This window comes from Rhinolophus sinicus, linkage group LG09, assembly GCF_036562045.2.
Source record: "Rhinolophus sinicus isolate RSC01 linkage group LG09, ASM3656204v1, whole genome shotgun sequence".
Lineage (NCBI taxonomy): Eukaryota > Metazoa > Chordata > Mammalia > Chiroptera > Rhinolophidae > Rhinolophus > Rhinolophus sinicus.
Genome location: NC_133758.1, coordinates 70,552,965 through 70,567,594, shown reverse-complemented (window position 1 = coordinate 70,567,594; position 14,630 = coordinate 70,552,965). Strand labels below are relative to the sequence as shown.

The 14,630-nt window shown below is 40.3% G+C and overlaps 1 protein-coding gene and 1 pseudogene across 1 annotated transcript in view; one reads left to right on the top strand and one right to left on the bottom strand.

The window, feature by feature from the left end:
* The window catches only part of SLC26A5 (solute carrier family 26 member 5), a 56,093-nt gene that overhangs the window by 28,750 nt on the left and 12,713 nt on the right, over positions 1-14,630 (bottom strand). Inside the window, exons 3-4 of the mRNA XM_074340620.1 lie at positions 3,789-3,990; positions 1,897-2,036 (exon numbers count right to left, since the gene is read on the bottom strand). Coding sequence (XP_074196721.1) covers positions 1,897-2,036; positions 3,789-3,940 — 292 coding nt within the window. The 5' untranslated portion in view covers positions 3,941-3,990. The remainder of the gene's footprint in view (positions 1-1,896; positions 2,037-3,788; positions 3,991-14,630) is intronic.
* On the top strand, positions 4,345-5,482 carry LOC141573045 (signal-regulatory protein beta-1 pseudogene; annotated as a pseudogene).

The window sequence follows — 14,630 nt, the reverse complement described above, 5'->3', positions numbered from 1 at the left end:
TGCATCTCGTTGCTCACAGGCTACAGCCGCTCTGCAGACACGAGGTTTCCTCCAATCAAACCCCAGCAGCAGGGGCACCACACGCAAGGTGACGTCACACACTGCTGGCTCCTGGAACGCGGCCTAACCTCCTGTGTCTTAACTTTCCCGCCCTTCCACCGCAATCCTATTTGTAATCCCACATTTATGCTTAGAGACTCCAGGCTGACAGTTTCCCTTGTCATCTCCTCTTTGCCAGGGGTAAATTTTTTTCTGCTTTATTCTTTCCCAATTTAGATAAGGGCAGAAAGTTTTCCTTGACTGGCACAGTTGTAATCTGGTGTTGATGCCCAAGTGCTGGCTGTTTTTCTAATGGGTTGTTTTCGTGTGTTTTGGAGAATAAGGAACTCCCACTGTACCATTCCCTGGCCAATGTAATGCCCACTCCCCCTGATCTCTTCCAGGTTCCAGGTTCGTCAGCCCAACTTGACTGAGTGTCAGTTTAACTTCTGTTTCCCATATCAGATGCTGAACCTCTGCCTGCTCCTCTTCCTGCCCTCACTCTGCCTTTGTTTGAATCTGTCCCTTTCGCTATCCTTGGGGTATTGGTGCCAAAATGGCTGTGGAGAACTAGCCTAAACCTGGTTTAAGGCTTTTGTTCAATAGACTTAATAGATTCGGTAGATCAACCACTTGGAAAATTTAAAACTCAACTAATTTATCATTAAGGGAATTTTTTTTTTTGACAAATGGACCATTTTGTAATTAATTTAAGGGAAATTTGGCCAGCTGACCTCCAGACTGTTGGAGCCACTCTCATCACTGCCTATACTGAGTCACTGTCACCTCTCACTGGTGTCCCCAGACTCATTCTGGTGCCTCTCCCACCCACCAAGTTCATTCCTCACACGGCAGTCTCAGTGACCTCTTACAAAGAAAACCCAAGTAAAAAGCACGCTGATAGCTTATACGGCACTCAGAATGCATCTACAAGTGGCTAACAAAGTGGGGCAGACTTGCCCTGCCCGCCTCCCGGCCACTGGCCCCTCGCTCCCCACACACCCAGCACACTGCCTTCCTGTGAATTCTTCAAACCAACTCTTCAAGCAATCAATTTTTGTCCTGCTATGTGCCTTCACATACGCTATTCGTTCTGCTTGAAATGCATTTCCTCTCATTCTTTACCTGCCTCCTACTCATCCTTCAGGTGTCAGCTCAAAACTCACCTCCTTAAAGAGGTATTTGTGACTTACCTTCTTAAATTAGGTCTCTGTGTGATTATCTCCAGTACGTGTAGCTGTAGTCAACTAAATAATAAAACTCTTATTTAAATAGATGAAATCCTTAATGTATTTTCTGTGTTTTCCTTCATAGTGTTTAACATCATTTGTAATGAAAACTTTATATGTGTTTTTATTTGCTTCATGTCTCTCTTCCTGATTGGAGTATTAGTTCCATGAGGACAGGGAGGGCCAGGCAGATGCTTGACATACAAGTGTGAACGATGAACAAATGAATGAGATTTTCTTAAATTCTTATATCACATATACAGATCACACAAGTACAGAGGAATTCAGTGCTTCATAGTCCCTTGTAACAACAATATAACTCAGAGTCAAGAACCTGAAGACAACAATCCCACCAGCATGTTCACTGAGTAACGCATTAACCCCGCCAGCTCCTAACTGTACCGATCTGTAAAACAGTATCACCATGTTCTATGACTGCTATCTCTGGGGCTTTTAAAGGGTTATATGTTTCTAAAGAATTCCTTTAGACAGCAAAAAGTTACTAGAATGATATGATAAAAGCTATGAATGTGCAATCATGATGAAGTTAAACAGAAAAAGGGTCAAGTGATTATTTGAGGAGATGGTAGTAAGGAAAACGAAAAACAAATAAATGTATTCTACTGACCTTGAGGAAGCTGAAGCACTCCTGTGCTTATGCCTGAGACCAAGTCACCCAACACATACTCCTTGAAATTGTACGCTGGCAACCACTTAGTTATGGGTAAGAACATATAAATGATATTTCTTATTTTCTTAGGAGTACATCTGAGAAGACAAAGACAGACAAAGGTAAAATGAGGAACATTTCTGTAGAATTCAGACGAAGGTATTTTCCCTTCCTTATATTCTGGAGCAATAAGGAAAAAATCACCATTGGTGCTGAAGATAACCTTTTCACTCTGCAGAGATCGAGGCAAGAAGACCTGCTTCTTGCAGAACTATTTTTTTTGATGGAAACATCTCACTTGGCTCCATAATAATGTTCTACAACTGACCATGAAAAATAAGAAAATAATTAGCTTCAAAATAATTGAGATAGCCCAGAAACTATTATTTTAATAAATGAAATCCTTAATGTATTTTCTGTGTTGGTAGAAAAACAAAGTAAGGGAATCATTTACTGATTGAATTCATTTTTGAATGTGGAACCACCGACTAGCATTTGTCCATTTAGTTTCCTCCCTCTTTATAAAATGAAGGAAATTTATACAAGTATTCTGAGGTTTATTTACATGTGTCTATTGCTTTAGGGCCTTTGATTAGGTAAACTCAAACACCCCGTGCCATGGAGTATAGTACCAGAGTCTATGTCTGGGTGTCTTAGTTCAGTGGAACACCATGCTGATAAAACCAAGGCCTGGCATTTAATCCCTATATGGTTCAGTTAACTTTGACACATAGATATATTCTGGGCTTGGCCCAGTGCTTTTGCCAGACTATGCAAATAATCAAAGACATCACCGAGTAAGAGTATGGACAGATGAGTTCCATTGCCACTATGACAGCCATAAGTCCTCCTGGTGACAAGGAAGCAATTTACTTCATTCAAAAATAATACATTATTGCAGAATGCATGGTATTTTATACAGTGTCTTTAGTGGTTAAGAATATCTGGTAATTAGATGAAGGAAGATATTGGAAGCAACATGTGAGGCAACTATGGCAAAAGCAATGAATTTGAGTGAAAAAACTAGATTTGATAACCTTGTTTAGAAAATTGAGATATTAATAATAGCTACACTTATATAGTGCTTAATGCCTAGTATGCCTAACCCCCAGTAACTCTATGATGTAAATACGGTTATTATCCCCATTTTACAAAGCAGGCAACTCAAGCGCAGAGTGGGTGGTGGTTGGGACTAGGATTAAAACTCAGATGGTCTGGCTCTAATGTGTACATTTCTAACCTGTCCTGATGATCACGCCTGAGCATAGGCTTACTGGGAAGCTTAAATGAACACAGAACACAGAAGGTATGGTTCCAAGAGTTTAGGAGGCAGCAATCAGATGGTTTGATGTTGAAGTTTGGGAACTATCAATGGAACACATGTATTAACATTCCCAGGCCTGCAACATGACTGTGTATGTGTCTCCAAAATGAAGAGTCATAGGACACTGAGGATCTTTGACTGCTGAGGTTGGGGGCTTAGATTCAAGGTGTTACAAAATGGGATAGAAGTCAAGGGTAGAAAAAAGGGGAGAGTAGTTGGAACATTCCTGAGAAACAAAGAAAGAGGTGGATATTTCAAAGGTGGTGAAGAATTGGAAAGCGGGTTATTTATATAAATCTTTACACACAATAGGGCATAGCAGGTATTTAATAAATATGGTGACATACACAATGAAGCTGATGTTCAATCTAATCTCTAATCTGACTGAAACTTATGGAGAGCTTTGCAAATCACAAGTGCTCACCCCATTTTTTTCTCCATTTCACCAGATTTTCCTTATACATTTAACCTGTTTCTTTCATAACTGAATGACAGAATAAAGGAAATGGGTTAAAACACAACGTACGTGAATGCCTGTTTCAGCTTATCCCCAATGGAATCCGAAATCTTGTCCTTCTTGTGCAGTCTTTCCTGGAGGACTAGATGACTAAAGATAGGCCTTTCCACATAGTACCTCTCAGTTGCTGCGAGGATTTCAGTTTCTTCAGCATGATCCATAGTACTCTGAAATTATTCATCAACAGCAGGAGACAAACATTTCCTGAGTACTGAAGGAGAAAACAAAAACTGTATTTCAGATGTAAAAATCCAGCTGATGACTAAGCATCTCTGTTCCTAAGCATTTCTTCCCTGTGGTATTCTAAGTTCTTCTGAGGACTTCTTGATCTTTAGACACCCAGAGTACCTAACAGAGTGATTAGTACATAGTAGGCACTAAGAAATAAGTGAAATCAGAATCAATAAAAATCAAATTCCCTCCCAGGACAATAAGTGGATAATGCGTATACTTTTAACAAAAACTCCTATTAAATTAAATGGCTAGAGGCAGGCTCCCCACAGGGACAATGGTGGCTGTCCCTCCAGCCCTCACCCCGAAGCCACACAACTCAATCTCTCATCGTATGTCTCTGGCACCTTTCAAGTTGCTGCCCCTCCACTGGAGCCCAGGAGAGACAGGTGAGGAGCTGCAGGTGAGTCAGCTGGAGAAAGCAGTGTCAGTTGCAGCCGGGGAGACTGCTACTCTGCCCTGCACTCTGACCAACATGCTCCCTGTGGGGCCCACACAGTGGTTTAGAGGGATATGGCCAGGCCGGGAGTTAATCTACAGGTTTAAATGAAGTAAGGGAACCTGGTTTCCCCTAGTAACAAATGTTGCAGACACCACAAGGAGAAACAACACAGACCTTTACATCACCCCAGCAGACACTGTGTGAACTTCCAGAGAGGAGACGCTGATAATGTGGAGTTTAAGTCTGGACCAGGCACTCAGCTCACTGTGAGTGACAAACTCTCTCCCCCTATGGTATTGGGCCCCACGGTGAGGGTCACTCCTGGGCAGTGAGCTTCACCTGCAAGTCCCATGGCTTTTCCCCCAGAAACATCATCCTGAAATGGTTCAAAGTTGAGAATGAGCTTCCAGCCTCCCAGACCACTGTGGACCCAGAAGGAAATGGCGCTTCCTATAGCATCTCTAGCACAGTCAGGGGAGTGCTGGCCCAAAGGGATGTTTGCTCCAAGGTCATCTGTGAGGTGGACCATGTCACCCTGTGGGAGAGTGGGGATGGGGTCTGCTCTTCATGGGACTGCCAACTTGAGTCTGAGACCATCTGAGTTCCACCCACCTTGGAGGTTACCCGACACCTTGTGTCAGGGAACCTGGTGAAGGTTGTCACCTGCCAGGTGCTACCGTTGACACCTACATCTGACCTGCTTGGAAAATGGAAACATGTCCCAAACAGAAACAACTTCAACCCTCATAAAGAACAAGGACGGAGCCTTTAACTGGACGAGGTGGCTCCTGGTGTTTTCATCTGCCCACAGGGAGGACGTGGTGCTCACCTGCCAGGTGGAGCACGGTGGGCAGCCATCCGTCACCAGAAACCTTACCCTGGAGGCCTCTGTCCACCAGAAGGTCTAGGCCCCAGGTCTAGGCCCCAGGTCCAGGCCCGAGACCATGCCCTATCTCTCCTCCTAGGCCTCCAGGTCCTGCTGGTATTTGGTGTCTCTGCCATCTTTGTCCACAGGAAGCAGAGGGATTGATAACAGCAGGCCTCCTCACAGAGCACCAGGGACCACCAGACCACGTTGGATCAGACTGGTCCAGAGGCTCACACAGGCGCAGAAAGCAAACACACAAACTCCAACTAACCCCAAAGGGGGGCCTGAACCAAAATTCGCCTCTAGCTGGAACCTTTGTGCTGGGACTGGTCCTTGTGGACAGTATTCAGAAGCAGGGGTGCCCAGTGTGCTTGGCCTGGCACCTAGATCTCACCCAATCAGACCTGCCGACTTGGAATTCCTTTATACTTTCTCAACTTCCCCCATCCCTTACCTTCGATGACTTAGTTTCAAGATTCTCCAATCAAGACTCCTGAATTACAATGAATACATATGTATAGTTTTTTCTTAAAAAAATAAATTCGATGGCTAAATATTGCAGTCAGTTATCTGGCTTTAGGTCTATGTTAGGGGAAGAGTGAATCAAGTCAACTCTGACCATTTATGTCAAAGAAACAGAAAAAGGGGCAAGATCAGGTCTTAAATTAACCCCAAGATGTTTGAAGGCATATTAGCCTCCTTTCCAATTCTGTACTCACATTTAATTACGCCTTAAATTAATTTATGGTTCAGAGCTGAGGCTTATATAGCTCCCTGAGGGAAGGCCCTGGTGACTTCTGTGAAAAGCTACAAGTTAAAAACATCAATGCAGTATTATAATGTTGTTTTAAAGTTGATTATGTTGACATGTGTAAGACTATTAGGATGGCTGGTATTTTTTTTATTACATCGTGAAAAGTATTTATATGAGTAAAATAAATAATTAATGAATAAAGACCCAATAATTCGTACACATGGAAATGTGTATAACAATGTTCACTGCAGCCTTATGATAGTGAAAAATTGGAAAAAAAACCCCAAATGTCTATCAATATGCAATAAAAAATAAATTTTGGTATGGTGAAAAATTGAATGCCTTGCAGTAGTTAAAATAAGGGAACTACATCTATATGCATCATCATCAATAAATCTCAAAAACTTAATTTTTAATAAAAATGCAAGGCACAGGTGGGTACTTTGAGGGTGCAATTATTCAAAGTTTAAAAACTTATGAAGCAATAATATATGCTGTTTATAGACATAGATGTATGTAGTAAACATATAAAAGCATGCATGACAATGATAAATGCTAAGATCAGGATGCTGCTACCTTTGGAGAGAATGCGAATGAGATTCAGAATAGATTGGGAGCTTCAACCCACCGCATCTACAACATTTCCATTGGTAAAAAATGAATTGGTACAAATAGAGCAAAATGTTAAGATTTGATTAAGCCGTGTGGTAAGTAAACTGGTGTTTGTTACGTGATTCTTTGTATTTGTGTGTATATTTGAACTGTATACCTTATAATAAAAAATTAACTTCACAACAACTAAAGCCAGTGTTCTCAACTGATGGAAGATAACAGCAGAGGAGTTGGAGGATAGCGTGAGTTAATGGGTGGGTGCCTACATGGTGACCACAGGGCTGTAGGGGTTTTCAATGCTGGTCCATACAACTCTCTCATGGTGAAAAGTCAGGTTTTCACCAAACTGAAATTTCATTCACAGTGATATCAGGTTTATGTGATCAACCACATGAATACCATGCAAAAATAAATACCTACACTCAAGGAAACTGAAAATTCGAGAGTCTGGAATAAACAAGAATTCTAGCAGCAAACGCAACCAAGTACCAATAAGCATGATATAAAAAGATTAGTCTGGAGAGAGAGGATTTTGTGGCAGAATCTGACAAATAAAGATTATATGTCTTTTGTTTGAGGCTAGCAGAGCTGGTTGGCCATCTCTCATCTAACTTCTTATGGCCACTCTAGGAACACATCAGAATATCCAAGAATAACTGGGCTGATGTATGTGAGTGGAGTTTGATACAAAGCAACGCTACCACTCTGCTCCCACCTGCCCCAGCTCCTCCAAACCTTAGCTGACAGCGTTGTAAAACTGTCTGTAATCCAGGAAATCTACCATGCTGCTTGAAGCTTTTGTGCCCGTGCAGAGTTCCATTCACTCTGAGAAATACCATTTCTTTCCCCTCACTCTCCTTCCATTTTCCCCACACCCTTATCATTGTATCTTTCAAAAGCCTGGTTTTGTCCTCTGCTTCTCTAAAGTCTCCCCTTGCATCGAATCCCCCATGGACTGGGTCCACATTCACTACTTTGTATAATTTTCCATTTTTCTCCCACTGTGTTATAATATTTGGTTTCCTCTTCTTGGTTGTAAATTACTCAAAGCAACACCATACCCCAAATTCCTAGGCTCTAGCTCAGTCCTTATCTCCTGGCAAGTGCTCATAACTGATGAATGAATGAAATCTTTGGATTGGTGCCTCATAATTGTCGATAATGTATGCCAGGCTTCCTCTCTGTTATTTCAGAGTACAGTACATTAAGTCTGTTTTAAACATTTTTACTGTATTATTATTATTTTTTTTTTTTCTGGACACCTCCTTGGTCTTCCTATTTTAGAAAGGTTATTTCTTCCTCCGTTTAGCTCCTCAAAGAGAAAAAGACCAGGTACACCTGAGAGAACTCTAATAAGAATCAGAATGCTTTTTTGTTGTTGTTGCAAAAATAGTTTTACCAATGAGTTTAACGTTATCACACATGAATTTACCCTGCTATCAAGGGGATGAATTGTAAGGACCATTATCCAAGGATGTTGTATCATCCACAACGCAGTGGTGACTAAATCTAGTCACTCACCACAATGGTCTAGGGAAGTTTTTTTTTGTTTTTTTTAATGTAATTAAAAAATTTTTCAATTTGACATGTAATATTGACATACAATATTACATCAGTTTCAGGTGTACAACATAGTGATTAGACATTTATATAATTTATGAAGTGATCACCCGATAAGTCTAGTACCCATCTGGCACATACTATTGCAATATTACTGACCATATTCTGTATGCTGTACTTTACATTCCTATGACTGTTTTTATAACTGCCATAGGGAAGGTTTTACAGTAGTGGTGTTGGGGCCTCTCTCTGAACCTCCTGAATTAGAATTTCCATGGTGGGGCCTGAACAGTGGACATTCAGTCCATGTGGGTGTGGGCATGTGTTGTGTGTTGCTGTACCCCCGTGTGGCAGCCTTCTCTGAAGATTTCAGAGCAATGGAATAGGTTTACACTGAAGTGTAGCTGAGGAAATAAAACATTTCTAAAATATCAGACATCCTTATCCTTCTTCTCAAAAGTCCTTTGGCATCCCTGACAGGAATTCCTCATTTACATCCATTACTCTGACGGCCATTTGTCAACCCCTCATTTCTCCTCCTCCTAGAACCTCTTAAAATTCCTTCTACTTCACTAATCAGGGCAATTAGATGTATGTTTTAAAATTTCCCCAGGAAATTCAGAGGATCTGCTAGGTAGGTATTTGACATATTTAAAAATACTGGCTTTCAATTCTACCTGAAACCAGAATCTCCTCGGGTGCTTTTAGAAAACGACAGTGCCTGGGCTCCACACCAGACCAATTAGAGCAGAGCCTCTGCGAGGGGCCAGAGGAACAGTTTTCACAAACATTCTAAGATTATCCTAATGAGTAGAGTTAAGAACCACAGGTTTATAACCTAAGAGACAGAGAAATGCATACAAAAAACACATAAGAAAATCACAAAGGAGCATTTGAAGCAAAAGACAATTATACACTTTTAGAAAATTAATAATGAGTCAGTGACATGATTAAAGCCAGATGAGATCCTTCTTAAAAAGTAATCTTTATGTGATATGCTATAGCATAATACAATATAACATAATAAACATACTATGATATAATGTCATATGCTTACTGAAAAGTACCTGAAATCAATTTTGAAGAGGAATTTGAAATACAAGGACATGAGTTAGCAGTAAATATGGTTCTTTGAATTTGCCATTTTCATTTAGGTAGTTGGTCCTCAGTCCTGGCTACATATTGGAAGCCCGTGGGCAGCTTTAACTAGTACTGATGCCTGACGCTACTGCCAGGGATTCCGATTTCATTGGTTCGGGAGGCAGGCAGGATTGAGAGCTTAAAAACTCTCCACTGATTTAGGGGATGGCAGTGTAAACACCCCCACCCACCCACCCACCTACCCAACTAAACAAAAAGAAAAAACTGACTAGGGTGTAAATAGATTGTGTGTAATGCAGTCACTATACTACTGTCTTTGCTTAGAGGTATCTTTGAAATATTTAATAAAATATTGCAAAAGAGAAAAATACCTAGCTTACTTTTTTTTTTTTATAAAGATTTTATTGGGGAAGGGGAATAGGACTTTATTGGGGAACAGTGTGTACTTCTAGGCCTTTTTTCTAAGTCAAGCTGTTGTCCTTTCAATCTGAGTTGTGGAGGGCGCAGCTCAGCTCCTAGTCCAGTTGCTGTTGCTAGTTGCAGGGGGCGCTGCCCACCATCCCTTGCAGGAGTTGAGGAATCGAACTGGCTACCTTGTGGTTGAGAGCCCACTGGCCCGTGTGGGAATCAAACCGGCAGCCTTCGACGTTAGGAGCACGGAGCTCTAACCGCCTGAGCTACCAGGCCGGCCCCTTAGCTTACGTTTTATTCAAGCAAAGTCTTGTTTGTATTCGTAAGTTGGCACAGCAAAAGGGAGCTATGTGTGGGTGGGCAGTGGAATATCCACGACACCTCAGGCACCTGCAGTCTTAGTTGTTACAAACACATCATCCACATAGCGTTTAACTTAGGAGCCAATCTCAAAGAAATTTAGATCTCAAAACATTAGATGGATTTAGGATGCCATTAAGGGTATGCAGTCTCCGTAGGGTAGTCAAATATAATATAGGATGTCCAGTTAAATGTGAATCTCAGATAAGCAACAAATAATTTTTCAGTATAAGTATATGCCAAATATTGCATGGGGCATACTTGTATTAAAACCCTATTCTTTATCTCAACTTTAACTGGGTGTCTTATATTCCTCTTTGATAAATCTGGCAACTGGAAGGAGGTTAAGCACTCAGAGTAAAGAGGGGATTCTCAGATATTTTTGAGGTGTAAGGACCTGGCCATTGTCTATGTCCTTATTGAGATCACTGTTTGGTAATTTAGAGATGTCTTAAGTGGGAAAGGAAAGGACTGCTGGGAAGGGCAAGGACTGGAAAGAAGAGGATATTACAACAAAAGGCTGTCTTTTGGGGGAACTTTCAATGCTCATCAACAATGATTAAGTAATTAAAGCCTATCAATAACCACTTTATTGAAGAAGGCAAAATAACCAAGGGACCAATAAAGGAGACCAAATGACTGTACTCTTATCTGACAGATAATGAGCTTCCAGTGTGCTGACTGAAATTATAATATAAATCACCAAGTTGTAAAGCAAACCCTCACATGAGAAAGGTCACTTCTGAGATGGTCTAAAGAGACAAATCTTCTGGTTAATCCTCCAACAAAAATACTAATTGACAGAAAATCAAATTAACCTAGAGGTTCAAGTCCTATTTTCCACAGCTATAAAAGAAGGGATTTCAAAATAGCTTTAGAACATCCTTCATCATAGATTTCTTGGAGATCATTCAATTTAACTCCTTCACTTTGAAGGTGAGAAAATGGACTCAACTACACTCATTTGGGGGTAAGTGATGTATCCAAAAATATTCTCAAAGCCCAAAACTTGTTTCCTATTCAAAGTAGTCATCAAATTTTAAAGGCACAGATATTTATAACCACAAATTATAACAAAACAGCAGCAACATTTTAAACTCCAGATTAAAAACAAGAATTATGGAGATTCACTATGGTTTTGTGGACGATGCTCCGAATTGGAGGTCAAGGTCAGGGTCTGGCCCTAGTTCTTCACCTCAAGCACCTGAGCCATTCTACGCTGTTATGACAGGGCCAACTCTATCAGGAGATTCCATCCTGAGAAGCACACCAGAATCATTTGGGGAGCTGGGAACCACAGATTTCCAGGCCCTTCAGGACTCTAATATGGTAATTCGGGAACCTATATTTTTGAAAGCTCATGGAGAGAGACTGACTGACAACCAGTTTGGAAACCAGACTGTGAGCTCCACGAAAGCAGGAACCCAATGCTAGTGATTTCTACACAGTGACTTCTACACAGGCCTCACAAATGCTTGCTGAATAAATATGGAAAAATAACTAGCCTCTCTGGGTCTTAGTTTCTTCATCTTTAAGTAATATTTCCAGGGACAACATTCTGAGACTAGTATTAGGCAAGTTTGTTCAAAATGCCGATTAAGTCTTGGTGCTTAAACTAACTAGGATGGACTCAGTTGTCTGAAACTAAGAACCTCCCCCCCCCCCCCCCCACAGCAGTTCAATAATGCTCTTCTTTGTTTTAAGTTTGAAAGTGAGTGAGTATTCTTCACCATGGACTGGAGGTATCAGAAGTGAGATAGTCTTAGTTACAGCATCCACCCATCTAGTCAAAGTAATTAACTTACATATTTATAACTCTAGTAATGCATGTTAGTTCATGCTTGTTAGTTCTCCAAGTATACAAGTGCATGCCCAAACTTAACTACATCTTTCACCTAATTTCTCTATGGGTGTCACCATGAACAACTAACAGACAGAAATGTTATCTATTAGGACATTTTTCTACGCTTCCCAGGGCAACAGGATACAAACTTTTCTATAATGTATATAGCATATAGAAAAGGCTTCATGAATTATAATCCAGAAAAAATTTTTTTTCCTAGACTCTTGAATTTTCAACCTCCTTGGACATAGTTATTTTTCACTTAATGACTTTATCAGCCTTTTCCTAAAAGCAATTTGAAAAAGCTGCTTCCTCTTCTCTAAACTTCTGGGACTCTTAACATAGCTAGGATATATTACCTTTTTTTCCTTATTAATAATCATTGATTAATTGCAGTGGCCAAATATGCAGGAAGAGCCAAAGGCCCTAAAATCTATGCAAGTTGGTCCTGAATGTAGACTGTAAGCTCTGTGAGGGCAGGACGATGGTCTCTGCACATCCAACATACAGCCCGGCATGCAGCAGGCTCCCAGGCGTTTGTTGATTGAATGATCACTGAGTATATCTGAGAGGTGGGTGACTGAGCATTTAGCCTGAGGCTAAATATTGGGGCCCATCCTTGCCCTCTTCTTTTATTTTTATTTTCCTCTAGCAAAGGATTCTTAGATTAGTAATGAGAAAGGCAACATCCTAAGGTAGGCTTTGGGTTCAGAAGGACTGTGTTTGGAGGCTGGCACTGGCACTGGCACCTCACAGCTGTGTGCCTTTTGCACGATCTGTGAGCTTTCTGTCCCTTCATTTGTTTCACTGTAAATGGCAGTCAGGAGTATAGGCTGTGGAGGCACTCAGACCTCAGTGAGTTCCAGTCTGGCTTCTGCCATAATGATAGGACATCTGGCAAGTTATGTGACCTAAGTAGGGTGACCATAAGTCCTAGCTTATACTTGTCCCAGAGTAATCATTACTTCCAAGTGTCCTGGACTGGAAAATAAATCATATATTTTCTGCAGACTCTTCAGCTATAACACTGAAATAAAAAATAATAAAAACAAACCTCATTATGGATTTGTGAGGAATAAATTAGAAAATGTTTCTAAAATATTATCACGGGGCCTGGTACACAGTAAACGTTCAATAGTTGTGACTATTATTATTACTAGTATGGGCAGGGTACCTAATTTCCCTCAAACTCAGGTTGCTCATTTCTAAATGGGATTAATGATTTTTATTTATTTTTATTTAATTGTCTCTTTAAATCACTAACATTCACATGGCTCAAAAATTCATGTGTAAAAAGAATTCAAGTTCTCACTTCCATTCCATGGCTGGGAGGCAACTAGGGTGTCAGTTTCCTGTGTGTCTTTCCAGAGATATTTTATACACAAGCAGATCTGAGTATATAATCTTCTTCCCATGAATGGTGGCATGACTTAATACCATTCCGCACCTCGCTTTTTCACTTAACAACATCAGTACAAACGAGTTCCTCATTCATTTATTTTTTAAATAGCTGCATAGCATGCCACTGTACGGATGTTGCATAATTTGTCTAGCCAATCCTCACAGTGCCAATCCTGCACTGAGGGCTGATGTAAGAAATATAAAACACTTAGAAGAAGGTACTCAATAGATATTTATTATTACCTTTTTAATCATCTCACACTTATTTCCTTTAACCTACTCCATTTCTCAAAGCCTTCGGTCCCCATGTATTCATTCATTCAGTACAAAACCATCATGCCATGCAAAAATGTTTCAATTCCATTAAAGAAACGGAACCCCTTCCAGCACTAATTTGTTGTGATGGCATAAGTTGAGAAATTGCAAGATTTATTTTCCAACTAGGAACACTTGAAAGATCATTAATACTCACAAGATATGCCTCCAGAATCTTCTTTGGAGTAAAAATTTCAGTAATTCAAATTGGTGCTTAAGTTTGAATGACAGATATTTTAATAAGAAAAGTTCTCTACTTTAAGTGAAAATGGAAGAAGAATCTACTGGTTTACCAGTCATTTCTTATCAGTAGTTCCATACAGGACAAAGGAGGATGGGAATATAGTCAAATAACTAGAGCATAAGACTTCAAATTGGAACCTGTACCTGCCTTTTACGGTCCTATAAGACCTGGTCCTATTTGACCTCTCCAGTTCCATTTCCTATAACCACCCAAAACACAATGCTTTTGAGTGCTTTTGGTATTCTATGAACATTTCCTATTGATTTTTACCTTTCACTTCTCTGTGCAGAATCACATGCCCTTGCTCTTGCCTTCTACCCATTATTTGAGAGCACTTGGAATTCAGTATCCTCTCTGAGGCCTTCCTTGACTTGTAGTCTTGCTTTTCATTTTGTTAAGATCGCCATGCTTCATAAACACCAAATCACAACAAGTGGGAATACATGGCTATAATTAATATAACTTAGATAAAATTAGATAAAAATTTTGACATAATTACTCTCATACACAGTTAATGAGGCATCATGCATAAGAGCATGATTTCTGAAGTGAGCAGACCTAAATTCCATACAGGGGAACATACAATTTGGAGGATGGGAACAAGAGAGTGTCGGAAAGAAAATACGGACATTTAGGAAATGAGATCAACGGCCTTTGATATATAAATCCTGTTACTTCCCCCCTTCTTATTCTAAAAGTAATATAGGAC